At 47.7% G+C, this 20,643-nt stretch overlaps 1 protein-coding gene across 2 annotated transcripts in view; it reads left to right on the forward strand.

The window, feature by feature from the left end:
- The first annotated feature begins 2,468 nt into the window (after positions 1-2,468).
- UBE2L3 (ubiquitin conjugating enzyme E2 L3) overlaps positions 2,469-20,643 on the forward strand; it is a 55,451-nt gene continuing 37,276 nt past the window's right edge. Inside the window, exons 1-2 of one of the 2 annotated variants that reach the window (XM_043558213.1) lie at positions 2,469-2,594; positions 17,902-17,997. In XM_043558213.1, coding sequence (XP_043414148.1) covers positions 2,568-2,594; positions 17,902-17,997 — 123 coding nt within the window. In that variant the 5' untranslated portion in view covers positions 2,469-2,567. The remainder of the gene's footprint in view (positions 2,595-17,901; positions 17,998-20,643) is intronic. The other variant, XM_043558214.1, reaches the window with a different exon arrangement.

The following is a 20,643-nucleotide window of genomic DNA, read 5'->3' on the forward strand; positions in this document are numbered from 1 at the left end:
AAAAGAACACTTGTGCATTTGCACTCTTGGGAGCCCAGCACACAGCAGGCTGACAGGTCACCCAAGTGAGCCACCATGGTAAGCTGAGTCTTTAAGAATGATCAGCGCTTGCCAGATGGACAAGGTAGTATGGGGGGAGGGAATGACAAAGGCATTACAGGCAAAGGAAGTAGCAAGGGCAGAGGCAGGGGGTATAGTGTGGCAGAAACACTGGTCTTAGGAAGGGAGAAATGTAGGACATGAGGCTTTGGGCCAACAGAAGGAGGTCAAGGCAAAGCCTCACCAGCATGAACCAGATCAGAATCTAACTTCTGGAGCCCCTCTTCCTATGGGTGATGAAGGGTGAGCTACTATTCTCAGGGCCTCAGTTTCCTTACCTTGAGAAACAGAACATTTTAGCACTGCTCTGTGGTGCCAATGAACTTGGTGGTGGGTATAAATGTGCAGGGCCCAGTGCTGGGCATACAGTCAGCCTGTCCCGGAGCTCCTTCCATCCCTGGCCCCTCCCTTGGCCACTGTCAGCCCTCTCCTCTGGGCTCCCACACTTCACCAAACCATTGCCACATTCTGTTGTTTTCCTTGGTGCCTCCCCAGGATGCTGCAAGCTGCTTGAGGGCAGGTGCCACCTTGTTATCTACCTCTCTGAACCCAGCAGGTGAGCATCCAGGACCCTGTGATGATTGGGAGAAGAAGCAGCATGTGGTAAGTTGTATCCAGAATGGCCTGGAGTCTGGGAGGAGGAGGAGGAGGAGGAGTGGAAGAGGAGGAAGAGGCCACTTTTAATGGAAGGCTCAGGGAAGTGACACTAAGGCCAGGTCCGAATGAACATGAGTTAGCTGAGTGGAAAGGATCTGGCATGATCAGAAGCCAGGCTTTCCATGGGCAGAAATAAAGGTTTTAGAGTAGGGGAGGGGCCCCGAAGACCAGGTACCTTTTCCACTGGGACTGGTTACATTTCTCTGTATGCTTGTTTAACAGTGGCACTCTGCTGCTTAGAACCTTCACTCCTCACCTGCAAGGGAGCCGTCTTGCAAGGTGATGGTGAGGGAATAGGAAGATGCCGCAGCAAAGGCTAGCTTTTTTCATTTGCCCTCACTGAACCTCGCCTTCTATTGCCAGCTTCACATGTCCAGGTTGAGGGAATCACTGTGCTTCTTCAACTGCCTTGGAATTCTTCAGGGCAGGCTCCCAATAAAGCTGTCTTTCTTTGACCTGGGCCAATGTAGCACCAGGTTCGGTGTACACAGTATGATCATGGAGTTAGTCTCCAGGTCAGACTTCCAAGTCCCCCATGCCTCTAGGGACCTGGCTAATGGAGTCCCTCACACATTTGCTGAATGTTTATTGAACACCCACTGTGTGCCAGCCCTGGGGAGAGATAAAAGGCAAACAGAATCTTGATGGCATGAGGCTTGTCATCTCATCCCTCCCAACCCATATCAAACCTGGGCTCCCAGGACACTGTGAGGAAGGCCGGCTCCATTCCAGGCTACAAAATCTCCAGTTCTTTCTTCTTCTCCCCTTTCATGGGAAACTCATTGCTCTTAGAATGAAGAAAAATGCCTTCACATGGCCTAAATGTGTACTGAAACGGTACCTTTTTCCTTGCCTACACTGACACCCTAGGTCCCAACCACTATCACTTTTGCCTGATTGGCTACAGCAGGCTTCCAAATGGCCCCTACTCCCCTGCTTATCCCCCTCCATTCCCCATTCTTCAATCATAGTACTTTCCTTAAACATTTTATCTGACTAGGTGGCTGCTACACACATGGTCTCTCACAGAGCATAGAAGAAAAGCCAAATCCCTTCTGTTCCTGTAAGGCTGTCCCGGTCTGTCACCTGCCTCCCTTGTTCCTTCTAATACTTCTTACTCCATTCTGGCCATCTAGACAGGCACATGGCCTTTGTCAGCGCCTTTTCTCCTGCTTGAAACAATCTCCCAGCCTCTCAGCTGCTCTATCCCATCCTTCAGTTTCCAGCGTTGGCCCTGGAGCCAGCAGCTCACCCTCTGCTCCTAGCTGGCTGCATGACCTTGGGCAAATCATTGGCCTTCTCTTTGCTTTTTCTGTGAGATGGGCTGTTAATGATAACCATATTACAGGGTGGTTTCAAAGACTAAGGAAAATGAAGCACTGGAGGGGGGAGCTGCGCTCTGTAGGTTCCAGTGTTATTAATACTATTTCCTCAGTGAGGCTTTCATTGGAAAAGTAGGTCTCCAGAGTCACTTTCCCACCACCCAGTTTTCTTTTCTTCACAGCACTTATCAGTGTCCGGAATAATCTTGGTTATTCAATGATCTTATTTTATGCAGCCATTATTTATTGTGCGCCTACTGTGTGCCAAGCACGCTTTGTAATTTCCATCCGATTGGACGGCCCGTAAAGGCAAGGTTTCCGCCAGACCCGTTCACCTGTGTTCATCGAGCACCGTGGCCAGCACACAGTAGGCACTTCGCACGTCGGGGAGTGCCCGGCCCGCCCCTCCCCCGCTCCAGGAAGTGCGGGGGCTCCAGTCGCCCGGCCGGCCGCGATGCATTCTGGGGAAGTAGCAGCACCAGATCCAAGATGGCGGCCAGCAGGAGGCTGATGAAGGTAAAAACCATTCTCCGGCGCCGGCCGGGCAGGGAGGTGCGGCGTCCCGGGCCCGGGGTCCCCGCGGCGGGCTGGGACTCCTCGGGGCGCCGCCGCTCGGTCTCCCGCTTCTACGTGGTCCCACCGCCCCTCCGGACCGCACGCGGGCTGGGGGAGCTAACGGGGCCGCCTAGGCCGCAGCCTGGGCGGGAGCGTCAGGCCGCGCTGGGAGCTGCCGCTGGCCCCTCCGCCTGGCCCGGGGCGTCCACACCGTCCTCCGCCCGGAAGCGGGCAGGGTCCTTCTAGTGGCGGCGGCCTCCCGGACCCAGAGCGGTGTTGATGTGGGGGCCCGGGCGGGAGGTCCCGAACCGGGCGCCCGCGGGGAAGGCCTGAGCGCCGGAGCTCCGGCCGGGAGCCCGCGCCGCGGAGCCGCCCCGCCCTGGGCCGCAGCGCACTGGGTTTGGTGCCCCTTTCGGCCGGGTCGCAGCTCCGGAGGCCGGGAGGCTCGGGCTGGGGAAGGAAGAAGGAGGTCGGGCGACAAAAGTTAGGTCAGTTTGTTGGTGGGTCGTTTGAAATTGTGCTGGGTCCTAGCAAACTGTCGCCTTGTGACTGCAGAGTCACACAGCGGGTAAGTTCCAACTCCAGGAAGGCGTAGGGTCGGCCGCATTTGCAGCGCGGTTCTCCTTCCCCGTCTCCTTTTCAACCTACCACTTCTAGTCATCCGGATCTCCTTTCCTTGCTGAAGCAAAAGTGCCATTTTGGGGGGTGGGGGTTGGCTTCAATCGTTCGAACTCAAACCGGCCAAAGTTTATAAAAATAACTTGGTACTTTGTATCTTGAATGCAGCGGGTGCCTTCTTGTTAAGTGGCTCCTTTGGTGAGGATTACAGATGCTAAACTGGCTTAGTTCTTTCCCGAGTATGTTTGCCGGCGCCCTCCGGAGCCGACCTCGCCAAGATTTGTGAGCTGGCGCCCCGGTAGTGCTGCCGGGTTGCATCGAGCCGGAAATAAAAAAGAGCAGGAGCTGATTTCCTGAGAGGAGATGAAGAGCTAGGATTCCTCTTGGGCAGAGCGGTGCTTGTTGGAACTAGACGTTGAACTTGGAGTCACAGCTTCTGGGCCCTCCCTCCCTGGGAACATTTCTTTTGTTCAGTAAGGGCTGGAGACGACGTTTAACTTCATAAAACTGGGTTAGAAGTGGGCACAAAAGAACAGTCAGCAGATTCCAAACTTCTCATCTCTTTTCTGCGGTGACACCACCATTCACCCAGTCATCCAGATGAGAGGACTGTTATTCACTTGTTTCTGTACTCTTCTCCCCAAATGCAGTCACCCATTAAGCCTTGTGGATTTTACTTTAGAGAGAGTTGAGTGTGTGCCTTCCTTCCTAATCTTACCGAAATTACCTGAATCCATACCCTCATCTCTCAGATGCTTTTCCAAGTACATACTGAGTTTTTCTGACTCCCCTTCTTGGACACCAAAGTTCTTTTTCTAAAGCAAATTTTTAATCCTTTCATCCCTATTGAAAACCTCTCTGATTTTATAGTCCTCAGCAGTTAATCCTAACTTCTTATTTGGCATGCAAGACCCTTCCTAGGCTGGCTGAAAGTAATCTGTTTAGCCTCACCTCCTGCCCCTTGTTTTCCCACTACCCTTGCAAATCATAATAGCTACCTTTTTTTTTTAAGCTTTTACTTTGTGCTGCCCAGTACTTCACATTCATGATCATGTTTAATCCTCCCTGAAAGTAGGCATTATTATTCCCATTTTGTAGGTGAAAAAATGGAATGCTGAGGGATTCGTTGGGTTGCCCCAATTTTCCTAGCTAGGGAGGGTGAGCTGTGACCTCACTCAAGTTCTGACTCCAGAGCCCCCTGCTCTTCTTACTTACTTGCTATGTGGTGTCCTTTGCACATGCTGTTTGATCTACCTGAGAAAGGCTACCTTCCCCTTGCCTCTCCTCCCTTTCATGGAAGTCCTAGGTCCAATTCCAATGCTAGTTACTCTGTGAGGCCTTCTCCCCCAAACCCCTTCAGAATAAGTTGTTTCCTCCTTTGACCACAGTGCTTTCTTTTTTTTTTTCCCAACGTTTATTTATTTTTGGGACAGAGAGAGACAGAGCATGAATGGGGGAGGGGCAGAGAGAGAGGGAGACACAGAATCGGAAACAGGCTCCAGGCTCTGAGCCATCAGCCCAGAGCCTGATGCGGGGCTCGAACTCATGGACCGCGAGATCGTGACCTGGCTGAAGTCGGACGCTTAACCGACTGCGCCACCCAGGCGCCCCAACACAGTGCTTTCTTTATGTTTCTCTTTGAGCACTTGTCCCAATCACATTTGTGTTAGACTTGCCTTTCCTAGAGTTCTGAGTTCCTTAAGGACAGGAATCTTGACCCAATTCATCTTGGTATCCCCTAGTCTACCCAAGTTGACCTAATTTGGGGTTCCCAGGCTTCCAGAGCTCTGACAGGGGAGTTCCTATGGTTTTTAAATTATTTTTATGTTTCCAAAAATTGGAGCTTAGAAAGAACATGTATGGAGCACCTGGGGTGGCTCAGTCAGTTAAGCATCCAACTTCAGCTCAGGTCATGATCTCACAATTTGGGGATTCAAGCCCTGTATTGGGCTCTGTGCTGACAGCTCAGAGCCTGGAGCCTGCTTCAGATTCTGTGTCTCCCTCTCTCTCTGTCCCTCCCCAACTCGTGCTCTGTCTCTCGCTCTCAAAATATAAGCATTTTAAAAAATTAAAAAAAACAAACAAACATGTAACATTAAGTACTTTATTTTATTTTATTTTTTATTTTATTTTTTATTTTTTTAGTGTTTATTTTTGAGAGGGAGAGTGAGAGAGAGAGAGAGGCAGAGAGAGGAGAGAGAATCCCAAGCAGGCTCTGCACCGTCAGCACAGAGCTGGATGCTGGGCCTGAACTCACAAACTGCAAGATCATGACCTGAGCAGAAATCAAAGAGTCTGGAAGCTTAGCCCAGGCGCCCCTAAGTACTTTTAAGTGCTAGATCATTTACATAAATTATTTTCCGTTAACACTTTAAGTTAGCATATTATCATCTTTATTTTACAAATGAGAGAATTATGAGGCTTAGATAGGTTGAGTGTTACCTGAGGTGGAGTAGCAAGCAGACCAGTGTGGGGAGAGAAGATGTTAAATCTCCCTAGTTTCAAATCCCAAAGTCCATGCCTCTTTTCTTACTCCAAGGACACATGGAGGACTGTGTAGTTTCTTGAGTTGAGGATGGAAACTCTTTCAATTCAGTAGAGGAATGCTGGTTAAATGACTTAGATCACTGGCTCTGGGAGTCAGTGTTTAAGCTGGTTAAAAACAACAATAAATTATTGGTGCATATTGATCAATACTTGGGGTGGAAATAAAGGGGTTTTTGATGATGAAAGAAACATGCTGAATAATCAAATGAATTACATCTTAAAGAACTTTAGATTTCCTCAAAAACTATTTTCCAGGACACTCAGAGTCTGATTTCTTTGTAACCATGGACTGTATAAGATACATTATTGAAAGTAGAGTATTTGCATATATTGGCTAAGAAGTTATTTTAGGCAAAGTGAGTATGAGAAAGTCTTTATTTTTATTTTTTTAAATATGAAATGTATTGTCAGATTGGTTTCCATACAACACCCAGTGATCATCCCAAAAGGTGCCCTCCTCAATACCCATCACCCACCCTCCCCTCCCTCCCACTCCCCATTAACCCTCAGTTTGTTCTTAGTTTTTAAGAGTCTCTTATGCTTTGGCTCTCTCCCTCTCCAACCTCTTTTTTTTTCTTCCCCTCCCCCATAGACTAAAGTCTTTAATTTAAAAAGCATTTGCTAAAAGGATTAGCCTTTTTCAGAACCCTTTTTAGGAAAGAATGTTAATAAAACATTAAATACATTTTAATTTGCAAGCAGCAAATTCAGCATTGATGGTAACAACCAGATTGTAACCATTGCTTCTATCAGGGAGGGAAATAGCTACAAAAGTGAAACCTGTAGGTGTGGCTAAGGAAATTGATTGCAGTCTCATCATTTCTTTTCAGCCTCTCAATTGCACACATCTCCCCTAGGGGCCCTCCAGCTAAGTATCTTCCCAGAAGGGCTTTTCTCAGTGGGGGAAGTTGTGGATTTAAGAAGGGGGTATGTGACATGTTGCCAGTCATTATGCTGTAACTGTTGAGATGAGGAATTGAGATTGTAGCAACCTTTTAATACTACTTAAATGATGTTCAGTCAGAACTCTGTAATGGTGTACTTTCAGTCCATAACTACACGGGAATAAGTAAGAGGAGTCACTAATAATAGTTCTTTCCTTGGAATTCAAAAGCAATAAACCGGTTTGCTTTTGAATACAAGTTTATGTTCTCTGAAGTTGGGTAATTAACACGATAGAGCTGTGAACGTGTGTCTGGTAGGTGTGTCAGAGGGTGAGGGGAGTTTTTCAGATGATGTTATGCCGGTATAAATGTCCTGAATCCACTTGGTTTTAGGGAATTGAGAAAAACATTGTATTTTTTTTTTGTTCTAAATGTAAAATCCCAGTAAGTTCGGACTATTTCAGCTTCCCTTAATGATGCTCATTGTAAATGTTTCCCTATTAAAAGAAAATTGGGACAGGCCCTGGGAAAGAGAATGGACTTGTTTGTTGCAACATTTGGGACCTTTTCTTAGGGTATATACTAGAGCAAAAACATTTGTCTCAGGGTACTTGGTGGACCTATTCTGGCCTTTTTATAATTCTATAAAGAGTTTGTCAAATTAGCAGTATATTGTACCAAATCACTTGGAAAATTCTCATTCCATTGAAAAGTATCACTAAATGTTCAAGAGAGATTTCTATTTTCTTTACTGCAACAGGAAGTTAGGGATTAACGTTTAGAGGACCCCAAGATATCTCTCCTGAGCCCAGACTTTGTATCTAACAGCCTGGAGAAGTTCCCTTTGAATGGCATATAGACCTGTGGCTGTCCAAACTTGTGTCCCCACAGCCCCCACGCTTCTCTTGTCTTGCCTTTCTCAGTTAATGATCCACTTGTCTACTCAGCCACTCAAGGAAGAACCTGGAGAAGCCCACCTCGCCTCCACATTCCACATCTAGCCACTTGCCAGATTCTGCTGAACTAGGCCTTTATCCTGTCTGGCCTCTGCCTGCCTTTCTCCACCCTCTCTACCACTCCCTTAGTTCAAGCCATCCATTTGTGGTGGGCCACTTGCACTAGACTCCTTGGTAGTTTCCTTTTATTCCTCACCAGTCTATCCTCAGTCCCACATGATTCTTAACTGGCAGTGTGTCCATGAGAGGTACACATGCTCAGGGCTCAGGCCCTGCTCTCAGAGGTTGGAGCTAAATTCGGGAGGTCAGAGATCTGTATTTAAAACCCCACATTCCTTAGCATGTTCTTTCAAAGTCTGATCTCGCGAGTCTTTTCTCTCTGCACTTGCCCATGGGATCCCCTACACATGCTCTGCACCCCGGGGTCTCTTGATGGGTATCCCTGCCCTTTCTCTACATCAAGGTAATTTCTTGTCCTTTAGGACTCAACTCACAGGCACCTCCTCTTAGCTCTGCACTCGAGGAGCTCAGTGAGGGAGAAAAAATGGCATATGCCTAGAACAAAGGAAATCTGGTCTGTCCACTGTATGCTGGATGTTTGCCAGCTGAATAATGGAGTATAAGGGGAAAGATCCTCTGACATTGAGAAGAAGGTGGAACTTGGTCTGGCCCTTGAAGCATAGGCAAGGGTTTGGGCTGTTGGAGAAGGGGGGGGCCTGGCAGCCAGTAAGGTTTAGTAGCTCTCATCCCTCAAAATGGATGTGGGTGGTGGCTAGGAGAGATGCCCTGGGGAACCGCAGTGACAGTTCACTCCCCCCCCCCCCCCCCCCCAAACAGCTGCCTGCTTCTGACCTTGTGCAGTCCCTTCCTTTGGTTTCAGTTAGTCCAGCCCTGAGGCACTTTCCAGAAGCACTGGGTAAGTGGCCTGGTTTTACCCTAGGTTGGTATATCCAGTGCACCTGGCCCTCCAGAACTATGAGCTTTCCCTCTTTCCGTCTTCCCTGCAGGGCTACATTCTCTGGCCAGCCGCTGAAGACTTGTCTCTCCATGAAGGGGCATTGCAGAAGGTGATGCTGATGAGTTTAAGGACAGGTGGCATAGAGATGTCTGGGCCTTTCAGTTGAGGGGGTCAGATGTATCCTCAGCTGTAACATTCAGGAGTAGCAGCAGGCTGCTCACATGTGAGAGCCTTTGCCTCTGGGTTTCCTCTAGACAGTCTCATCCTATCTGTCTGTTCTTGAGGGCATAGGTAAACCTAACCCTCACCCCAATAAAAAGTGGGGAGGAAAGGGTGTTTCATTCAAAGCTATTGGGAGAGAGAATATGGTATCCTGGTTAAGAGCTCAGGTTCTGGAGGTTGTGTACTGGGCCTGCCATATCTTAGTTGTGGGAACTTGGGCAAATTACTTAATCTCTGTGCTTTAGTTACTTCATCTGTGTGCGAAAGTGAAATGAGTTAGTATATGTCACATGCTCCAGAGAGTGCTTAGCATATCCTAAGTGTTAGATACACATAGATTGTTATTATCGGGAGTGAGCAAAACATATCCCAGGGCAATGACAGAACAGCCTGGCAGGAGGGTAGGGGCTTGGAGATGGTACTGAAAAGGTGGGTTGGACCATGCCTGGACACGACCTCATTACCCAGGCAGAGCCCATTCTCTTTCCCACCCTGCTCTTCTGCCTTTTGAAATAACCTGTTCCTTAGGATTAGCAAGAAGTTTCTTGAGGCAGCTGTGTGAATATATCTTTGTTCAAAAAATGTTTACTTTTTCCAACAAAATTAAAAAGCTCTTGAATTCAAAATTTTGTCTTTCCGGTATCTCTGAATCTCACACTTACATTATCTCTTCGTGTCCTTCATGTATGTGCCGTGCAGTGACTGTCACTGTGTCCAAAGATGAGTCCAGGTGCTGTGGAAGGCACGGAAAGATGCTGAGCTGGCAGTAAGGGGTGGGAGTTTGCAAGAAATACTTTGAAGAAGTAGTTGCAGTCCCAGAAATAAAATTGTTGCTTTCTGTCTTCTCTTTCAGCCCTGAAGCAGAAAGTTAAGAAAGGTTGCTTCTGGTGGCTGATCCGTTTTTGCTCCTGGCCCTCGCCACAGTCTCTTTAGAATTCCAGAGCTGAGAGGAACACCCTTGACAGACAAGAGGCTGAGGCTTGGGGCGGGGGTACCACCCACAGGCTGGCAGTGGCACTGGGCACACTCATTGCCCAGGCCTCCCTGTTCTCAGGGTTTTGCTCCTGCTCACATGACTGCTTTTGGTTTTTAAGGAGGAACAAGGTGGAGAGGAGGGGAATTCATTTCAGGTCAGGTGGTGGGTTTTTTGTTCAGTTTGTAATAATTCCAGGTCTGTATTGATTATAGTTTTCTTTGCTTCATGATCTTATCAGATTTTGTTTCTGCTTTTTTGCCAACATAGTTCAGCAGCAGAGGAAAATGCTGTTTTCACAGTCCCTAGCCCAGCAGGCACATTTGCAAGCAAGTCAGTAACGTCAAATCTAGTGCTCATGGTGGTGGTCTGTCTTTCTGAGCGAGGATGGTGCCTGATTCTATCACAGGATCAGGGAGTGGGTACGACTCAGAAGTTGAACAGCCTCTGAGTGCTTTCTGACATGGTTTGTAAAATATGTCCTTCACACCAATGTACATCTTGTTAAGAAAGCTCAGCTCAGGAAAGCTAACCTTACAGAAGGAGATCTGCCATGTGTTTTACACATGTGGTTCCCATTCCAGTCACTTGTGCTGGGGTGCTGGACTCAAGAATGCCATGTACAACCATGTTCATACAACCATGTTCAGCAGAAACATATTCCAGGAGCCAGGCTGACATACGGAAGCTGACTGTGTGGAGCTGGCATCAGAGTCCACTCAGCTGGGCCTGGGCCATGCTTGCCCAGAGGTGTGCGGGCAGTGTATGCCTATAAGCTTGTACTGAGTGTTCTCTTCAGCCATACCCTCTTAGAATGACCTCTTGACAAGTGGCCCACCATCCTGGATCAGTGTGCTGTGGTCAAGTTCAGATCTTAACTTCTATCACGGACTCATTTGTGCCATCACCTTGAGCCTCTGTGTCCTGATTTCTGCAGTAGGATGATAAAACTACTTCATAGAGTTGTGATAGTATTTAAATATGTTAGTTGTGAAAATAACTAAGTGTAAGATGGTATACTGCTGACCCGTGGAAGGGGTGATGTGTTTCTGTGGGTCCTGCCTCCTTTGCTAACTATTAATTGAAATAAGAGAATCATATTTGCGGGGCTCTGAAACCTATATATATCTAAACCTGTATATATCTAAACATATACGGTATTTTGATATAATTTTTTCTTAACTGTTAATTTTTGAGAGACAGAGCATGCGAGCAGGGGAGGGGCAGGGAGAGAGGGAGACACAGAATCCAAAGCAGGCTCCAGGCTCTGAGCTGTCAGCACAGAGCCTGATGCCAGGCTTAAACCCATGAGCCGCGAGATCATGACCTGAGTGGAAGTTGGACACTCAACCAACTTAGCCACCCAGGCACTCCTACAGTATTTTGAATTAAAGTCATGATTTAGTATCCTTGCCACTGATTGCTTTGTGTGAGCTTGGAAAGCACATATCTGTCAAGATTAGCTACTTGGCTATCATCACACAAAAAAGCAGGAAGAGGCTTTTTCAAATAACTAATGTCCTCCCAGTTGTGTAGCTGGTATTTGAGAGCTATACTGTACTTAGATTAAAAAAAAAAGCTTATTTATTTATTTTGAGAGACAATGTGTGTGTGTGAGCAGGGGAAGGGGTAGAGAAAGAGAGAGGGAGGGAGAGAATCCCAAGCAGGGTCCACGCTTAGCACGGAACCTGACTTGGGGCTTGATCTCACGATCAAGCTGGTATCAAGAGTTGGGCGCTTAACCAACTGAGCCACCCAGGCATCCCTGTACTTAGATTTAAGGCAGGTTTGTGTAACTTCCCCTTAGACATGCAGCTCCATCTGCCAGGTTTCACTTTGTCTGGACAAGACAAGCCTAGAAATGTTCCTTGCACGGCATAAACAACGACCAGCTGTGAAGGGCTAGGGCAAATGCTATATATGTTCATGCTTTTGTCATTATAAATTTTGGGAAGCTAAGCTCTGCAAGTATCTTGTTGAAGAAATAAGAGCCCCTGCATTGCCTGTTTCTAGTGGAACCCCTTGCCACCCTCACCTATTGCTTTGTGTGGCTGAGAGAGATTCTAGGTTTGCTTCTGGTCCTGGCCCTGGCCCTACCCTATAAAGGGTCTGTGATTTGGGCTTCTCTGAACTTCAGTTTTACCATCTGTAAGAAGCTAATATGCCTGACTTGCCCATCTCTGAGTGTCTGTGAGCTTCCAGTCTTATTCTGTGTGCTGTCTGTTGTAAACACTGCAGAATGTTCTTGTGACCAACCACTTCTCATGCTTCTCTCTCAGAGTCTTGCTCCTGCTTTTCACATGGCTGCTTTTGGTGTATGCCTCCTACACCGAAGGTATGCACTTTCCCTAGCATCTTCATTTCTGGAGGTTGTCCCCAGAAATAACGCTCTTTCCTAGAAGATGACCTCTTCCCTGGCATCTCTCCATTTGTTTATTGTTGGGATTTTATAAGTGGTGACATTAAGCTATTGCCCGCCTAAGGGGAGTGTGGTGGTGATGTGTTCTTAGCAACTCCTCTGCCTTATGTTTTTCTTTTTCTTTTTTTTTTAATTTATTTTTTATGTTTATTTTTGAGAGAGAGAGAAAGAGCATGAGTGGGAAGGGGCAGAGAGAGGGGGAGACACAGAATCGGAAGCAGGCCCCAGGCTCTGAGCTGTCAGCACAGAGTCCGACGTGGGGCTCCAACCCATGAACTGTGAGATCATGACCCAAGCCAAAGTTGGACACTTAACCAACTGAGCCACCCAGGTGCCCAGCATTCACTTTTTAAAAAAAAAGTTCAGGAAGATTTCTGGGTTTCTATTACCACAAACTTGTTGCAGCTGGAAGGATTCCTTACGTTGCTTCTGTGTGCCTGGCTTAGTGGGAGGTGTTAGCTCTTTTAGGAGCTTATTTCTAGTCATGGAAATGACACTGAATTAATCAGGGCTTCAGGATCTTCCTTTCTAAAAGACAGGATTGGATGGGCATGGTAGTTCTTAAGGAGGAGTGCAGCTCACAGTCACTGGGGGATCCCCTGGCATAGGTGCCCAGCCTTACTCAGGAGACTGTTTCTGCAAGTCTAGAATGAGGCCTCAGCACAAGTCAGGTTTTCTCCCTCCACACTCCCTCTCTGCCCCATCTCTCTGCATGTGGTTGTTGAACAATTCCCCCTGGGCCTTTGGGTACACTCTTAATTGAGAGTCCCCTAATGTTAGTTAAGACTCCAGCCAAACTTGGCTCCCAGCTGCTTCCCAGACACACGGGGTGATTGCATATGTTTCTTGTTTTCTTATTATTTTTTTTTTAAGTTTTTATTTATTTTGTGAGAGACAGAGTGCAAGTGGGGGAGGGGGAGAGAGAGAGAGAGTGAGTGAGTCTCAGGCTCCATGCTGCCAGCACAGAGCCCAATGTGGGGCTTGAACTCGTGAAACTGAGATCATGACCTGAGCCGAAATCAAGAGTGGGAGGGGCGCCTGGGTGGCTCAGTCGGTTGAGTGTCTGACTTCGGCTCAGGTCATGATCTCACACACTCTGTGAGTTCGAGCCCCACATCGGGCTCTGTGCTGACGGCTCGGAGACTGGAGCCTGGTTCAGATTCTGTGTCTCCCTCTCTCTCTGCCCCTAACCCACTCACATTCTGACTCTGTCTCTCAAAAATAAATAAGCATTTAAAAAAAAAAAGAAGAAGAAATCAAGAGTGAGATACTTAATCTACTGAGCCACCCAGGCGCCCCCATCTGTCTGCTGAATGGATTTCTTAAAGAGGACCATGGCCACAGCTAGCTGAGAATCGCTGGCTCCTGAAGGGTTCTCCGTCAGTGCTGCGTGAGGGTTGCCCCGGGAGATTTTGAATGGTTGCTTTTCCAGGCACCAGCATAGATCTCCAGAGAAGGCGGGGGGGGGACTGTTAACTACTTTGCCTGAACTTGGATGCATACATTGGAGTTATGTGACCGAGAGCTCACTATGTATAGCTGACTCCTGCTGTCCTCTCAGGGATAAGCCGAGGCTTCTGTGCAGGGCCAGGGCTGTCTCCTGTTAGTGCCTGCAGAATTGTTAGGCAGTAGTGTGTTTCTGGACTGTGCCACACTCCTGCCTGGCATGGGCATCAAGCTCTCTGGGCTATAGTCTGGGCAGTGGACTTTTCTCTTTTTGAAGAGCTGGGCAGCATACCCAGGCTCTTTCAAGTTCCCTCAATACACTGAGATCCACCTCTGGACTCAGAAATAGACCTCATTTTGAGAAGCATTGCTGTCTTTCTCCCTCATCACTTGCTCTGGGTGGGAAGCCTGCTGTCTCCTACTGGGGGAAGGAATGAGCTCACTGGCTGGTTCTGCTTTCCCTCGCACTCTTCTCTTGGTTTGTCAGTACTGGCGCCATCAGCCTGGAGCAGCTGACCCAGGACAGCTTCTTGCTCCTGGTAGAACTGAAACAAACTTTTGTGGCCTTATTTTGTAAGCTCCTGTCTTTTTTGGTTTTGGTCTTCCTGACTCTGTTCTAGAGCCGGGCCACTCACAGTTTTCCTTTGTCAGGTCCCTTTTTTCGCATCATTTGTAATAATATCCTTTTGATTTGAACTTAAAATTTTTTTTAAAGTTTATTTATTTAGAGAGAGCATGAGCACATGGAGGAGGGGCAGAGAGAGAGGGAGAAAGAGAGAATCCCAAGCAGGCTTCGCACTGTCAGCATGGATCCTTACGCAGGACTCAAACTCACAAACTTCAAGATCATGACCTAAGTCGAAATCAACAGTTGGATACTTAGCTGACCAAGCCACCCAGGCACCCCTTGAATTTGAACTTTGAATTTACATTGGTTTCTTTAAATTCCTTCCCCAGTTCTTCCCTCTGAGGATTATTCTCAGTTATAGGGGTGCACTTTTGCTTGAGGGTTTGTTAAGCCTCTTGAGTCATCTTGCCTTTTCCAATCTCAGACCTTCAGATGAACCTGTCTTTTCTCTGAATGACTAGAATCCATCCTCTTCAAGTTGTTCCCCTTGGTGGGGTGTGATTGGCATTTTGGGCCAAGCAGTTCTTATCTGGAGGAACTGCTTGTGCAATGCAGGACTTTTAGCATCCTGGCTACCAATGATGCCAGTGGTTCTCAGCAGCTGGGGCTCTAGAGGATATTGGGAAACCAGGGTGGAGTGGTGACACAATGCTTGGCATGTAATGGGCTGGGCTCAGGATGGTCAAGTGCAGAGTCCTATCTGGATGCCTATGCCACCCTGTTGAGAAACGCTGCCTAGCATTCCCTGGAGATTACAGGGCTTGCTTGCTTGCTTGTTTGTTTGTTTGTCTTGGTTTCTCTCACTTCTGCCTTACAATCACTTCTTCTTGTTGATTAGAATTATGCAAAGGAGGTTGTCTCTTAACTTGATAGCAAGTTGAGAGTTTATCTGATAACTAGTAATCAATAAACTGAGCTTTGGATTTCTTGAACCTCCCAGTTCAGCTGACATTAGTGTTGCCCATTCTTCTCTAGTAGGGGGTGAGAGGGATGGCATCTTCCCCCAGTTTTTGAAAAAAAAATTTTTTTTTAATGTTTATTTTTGAGAGATTGAGACAGAGCATGAGCAGGGAAGGGGCAGAGAGAGAGGGAGACACAGAATTCGAAGCAGGCTCCAGGCTCCGAGCTGTCAACACAGCCTGACACGGGGCTCGAACTCACGAACCACGAGATCATGACCTGAGCTGAAGTCAGACACTCAATGGACCGAGCCACCCGGGTGCCCCTCCCACAGTTTTTGTTTTATCTTTGTTCATGTATCTCTTGATATCAGAACACCAGTAGGTGCCCTCTCTGCACCCCCGCCCGCAGTTGAGTCTCATCTTGCTTCATTTTTGTAATTCTTTTGAAATTTACCTTCTTGTGTTTATTACTGATACTTCCTATTGTTATTAGTACGTGAATTTCTGAAGCCATAGAGTAAATTTACGGATTATTTTAAAATTAATTTTCTTCCACGAAAATTGAATATAATCTCATTTGTTGTCTAGTTTCAATGTTCTATCTGAAATTGTTTTCCTACCTGTAGGTGGTTTAAAACATTTCTGATAGCTTGGTAAGATTCAGCTCTTAAGTGACATATGATATGTTCTGTCTCTAGCCAGGAATCTTACTCTGATATCTTATACCAGGGATCAGAAAATCAAAATACATGGAGAGCATTTCCCATCCCAGAGCCTTTTCTTCCTCAAGCCCCAGCTTCCTGTCCCTTCACTACCCTGATAATTAAGCAAGTGAACATGACCATGAGCTCCTGAGGCTTTTAGATCCGTGCCCTCAAGCTTACCCTCATGGAGCTTATATGCTCTTTGGGGAGTGGGGCAGAGTGTTAGAGTGAGATTTATTTATTCCCCATCCTGAAGGTTTCATTGTCCCCAGGGGAGCATTTCTGATGAGTCTTGGGCATTAGAAAGAAGACCAGATGGCAGTTGGCAAGTGAGTGGTCTCTCAGGTTCCATGCTTTCCTCCCTGCAGGCTCGGGAAGAGGAGCCAGACCACACCTTCCCCATCGCAGTGGCCACAACCATTGCAACCAGCTTCCTGATGGAAGCTGAGCATTGCTTAGAAGTGGAGCTTTCCTGTCACTGTGTGGCTTGTTAAAAATCCCTATTTCAGACTCCACCCCACAGTTTCTGGACCAGAATTTCCAGGGCTGGGGCCTAAGCCAGATGGTGGTAGTGGGCAGCTAGGGTTGACAAGCAGCAGCATCCTGTAGGAAGAAGCGTGGTCGGGTGTGTCGCCTGCCATGAAGCACCAGCACATCCCAACTGCCTGTTCTGTGTCTTCATTTGACACACTGTCCTTCTCTGCCTACTCCATACCACACATCCTCCAACTTAGAACCTGTAACACTGGCTCACTTCCTACTTTCTTTGGAATTGTTTGCTCATGGGGCCTTTTAAACTGTTGCCTATGTGATGGGAATGTAAGGTGCAGAGGATCTTTTGGGCTTATTCAGAGCCTCCGGTGCCATCGTGAGCCATAGCACCACACACAGAGGGGCTTCTAAGTTCCAAAAGGGTGCGTGGGCTGGACCAACAAGGAGGAAGCCAGGGCCAGTGAGGAAGCTGTTCTGCCTGCTCAGCAGGAGAGGCAGAACTCAGCTAGGTGGTGCTCTGAGGATGCCGAAAAGAGTGTACCCAAGAGATGTTGAGGAGACTTGTACCAAGGACAAGAGACCAGGTTGAGACATTGGAGGGATTGTGTCACTCCAGGTGTCTGAGAATGGAGGAACATTGGGAATGTGGGCAGGCTAGTGCACAGTGGGTGGCTTGGGTCAAAATGCCTCTTGATGTTGACTTGAGTTGTTGGAGAAGCAGCAGTGCACAGTTGAGAAACAAGTAACAAGACAATTGTAGACTAAAGACTTCTCAGGTAGGGCCCTGAAGTAGTCATGGTGATTGTGCTTTCTGGACCAAATGGCATTTGTGGCATGAACTGTTTAATAATAATCCCTCATTTGCAAAGAGTTCTGTTGCATAGTCATTGCCCCTTTGTTGTGTTTGATTCTGGGTCTGTGTTGAAGCCGAGGAAGTGAAGGCTCAGTGAAAGGCACATGTCCCCCTCTCCACCCCAGAGTGGATAGTTGTTCTCTTCCCTGTGTGTCCATGCTGAGGCAGAGTTCTGAAATCACACCTACAGCACTGGGTAGAAAACCTGGTAGGTATGTGTTTGGCTCTAGTCCCCAGTTTTGTTTATCTTTATATCCTCAACACCTGACTCATAGCTTAATAAATCTTGGTTGGAAGAAGTCAGGTCTGTAACACCTTTCTTGCGCCCCTGCCACGTGGCTGCCCTGTCTAGGGGTCCGAGGGTGTTTAAAGAAAGGTCTGGTGACCAGCCCAAAGAGGAGGCAGTGTGTCTGCAGAAGACAGTTATTTGTCCCACCGAGTTCCATGGGGTCACCAAGGTGGGGGTTTGTCTTGGTCTGGGGCAAGGGTTGAGGGGACCGCTGTGGCTCTGGGCCTCTTAACCAGACTGGGCGCGGTCTAGTCCACACTTTAAAATTTTGTCATTGGTGGTGTTGACACTTGGTTTAATTTGAGGGAGTCAGGAGGGATCTTAATGTGTGGTGCTTTCCCCTGTTTGACACCCCTTTATGCTTTGTTAATCAACAGGAGCTTGAAGAAATCCGCAAATGTGGAATGAAAAACTTCCGTAACATCCAGGTTGATGAAGCTAATTTATTGACTTGGCAAGGGCTTATTGTTCCTGTGAGTATTGAACACTTCCACTTCTTATCGGATTATTCTTCAAGGTGATGTGTGTGCCGGGCTTACCTCTCTGCTCCCAAGTAGGCTCTTAGGTGAAGCAGCCAACAGAGGCACAGAGGCGGGCTGTCACTCTAGGGTATAATAAGGCAGGGACTCTAACTTCGGGTTCCTAAGTAGAATCCTGTCTTTGCAGTGATTTTGTTAACATTCTGGGGGGCCCGAGCTTTCCACTTCTTTGGTTATCGGCCCAGGAAAGGAGCGTGTGTTTGTGTTCCTGTCTTCCCTGGCTTCTCTGTGTCTGGTCCCATTTGTCCAGACAGTGCTGCCTTCTCTGACCTCTCTTAGGAGATGGCGGACATTCCCATCTAGATCTTTTCTTTGCTTCCCCACCTGGTTTTGCATCTGGATGTCTAACCCTCTGGACCCTTGCGTTCCGGGCTTTATTCCTGGTCCCCTCCAATATGTGCCTGCCATTGGTCTCAAATCCCTTTGTCTAACAAGCCCACCTGGTCCCCTCACCCAGTGTCTTGTCTGGGGCCTCTGCTTCCACTGTCTGAACCCCACAGCTCATGCTCCCCCTGCCTCATGGACTTCTGCCTTCAGATAGGCTCAGGCTTGCTCCTGGCAAGGGCCTTCCTGTGGCCTTACTGTCCTCTCGATTTAGTGTCTGCTCTTTTTCCATCTTTTCATCTCCTCACCCCCCGAGTCTCCTCCTGTACTAACTCCAATTTGTAGTTCCAGTTTCTCCCACCCTCCTGGAACCACCTCACACTGAGCACATGGGCTCCCCTTTGTCCTCATGCCTCAGGTTCTACAGCCCTAGAGCCCACTTGCCTCCCCAGCCTTTGGAGCCCATGCGGTGTCCCAGCTCCTGGTTCTGTGACCTTGCGCCACTCACACCTGTCTTCCTGCTGCTTCCTCTGAGCTCTTAGGGACCTTGTTTAGTCTCTTGCCCATCTCATGCTGTTTCTTGGGGTCCCTGCATCTTCCAGCATTATAGCTTACTAGGTTATTACTGTACATGAAGGAGTCCTGTCCTTGCCTCTATTTCTGCCCTGTCTCCAGAGCCACACCATCTGTCTGTGACGTAGCCTACTTGGACACCGTGTGCCTTCTAGTCTCCCTGGCTCCCAACCGGGACTTCTGCATGAGTGCCCCCTTCCTTCCTGTTCTTCTACCTCTACTGCTTCCTCTTTTCATCCCCACTTTCCCTGTGAGCCTCAGGCCCTTCTCCTGTGCCTGTCCCTGCCCTACCCTATTGTATAGACTCTTTCCTTGTGGGCAGAGTGGCTACTTTGCCAAAACAGAACATGGAACATGCTTACTGTAGATACTTTCTTCTTAATGCTGGTTACAGATCATGCCTTTTTAAAAGAGACACAACAGTAGATATTGGATTCCTGCTTTATTTTCATAACCATTTGGATAAGTAAGGAAAGATATGCTTTTGTAGCATTTCAGTACACACTCAAAAATTTTAAACCTGGGAGTATCCAGTCTGGCTTTGAGGATGAGTCCTTTAGATTTCTTCAGGCTTGGCGATGGTGGGGCTCAGGGCACAGTATATAGATGGTGGAGGAGCCTCTGGCTGGGAAGGTTCAGCCGGTGACCTCTGGCCTTGTCTGCTGTAGAGAACTGTTAGGTGCTAAGTGGGAGGATGGCCAGGACCATATGACCTGTATCTGGTGTCATGTTTGGTGGAGCCTGTGGAACGAGCTGTGGTCTCATAAGTCCCAAGGTGGAGACTGGCTGGTGGAATGTAGCGTGCTTGAGTCCAGGCTCTGGGGAGTGTCTAGGCCAAAGCCTTGCCTTTCATTTAGGGGAAGCTAGTGCCAGAGACAGTAGGCCATAGCTACTCTCTCCCCATTCCATTGCCTCTTCCCACCCCTCTCTTGTGTCCTTCAATTACTGCCCAGGGCTCCTGGCTTGGTGTGGGGAGCATTTCAAGGAAGCAGTTACGGTGCTCTTGGCAATTAACCCCTCCATGGCCCCAGTCATACCCCACACCTGGGGTTCAGGTGTTCCTGCACCACAGGGGCTGGGGAGTCTTCTACCTAGACTCACCTGGGGTCCACCCAACTGGGGTGAAAACAGAGCCAGGCTGATAAAGACATAGTAGTCCAGAAGCATGCTTTGACCACAGGATCTGGTCCTACTTAGTTAAATAGTCCCTAGCTATAGCTCAGAGCAAGGACAGACTTGGACCCCCCAGAGAGGGAAAGTGAACCGGGTGTGGTGCTACCTCGAGACACTTCATTGTTACCATGGCACTTCAGGCTTATTCCCCTTAAGTGTTTAATTTTATGTAGTTTTTTTTTTTTTTTTTTTTTTTTTTCATTTGAAATTCAGAGGTAATGTCTAAGGAAGAAAAAAAATCCCATAAGCCTAACATAAAGAAATTCAGTAAGGTTTTGGGCACCTGCCCTTTAGAAACTGGAGGTATGGTGATGAGCCTTCTCGAATTTCTGACCCAATGAACATGTTCACTCTTAACCATTAGTAACTCCTCCCAACCTTTTTACATGCACTTTAAAAAAAAATTTTTTTTTTTTAATATTTATTTTTGAGACAGAGAGAGACAGAGCATGAGCGGGGAAGGGGCAGAGAGAGAGAGACACAGAATCCGAAGCAGGCTCCAGGCTTCAA

The sequence above is a fragment of the Prionailurus bengalensis genome, chromosome D3 (genome assembly GCF_016509475.1).
Source record: "Prionailurus bengalensis isolate Pbe53 chromosome D3, Fcat_Pben_1.1_paternal_pri, whole genome shotgun sequence".
Classification (NCBI taxonomy): domain Eukaryota; kingdom Metazoa; phylum Chordata; class Mammalia; order Carnivora; family Felidae; genus Prionailurus; species Prionailurus bengalensis.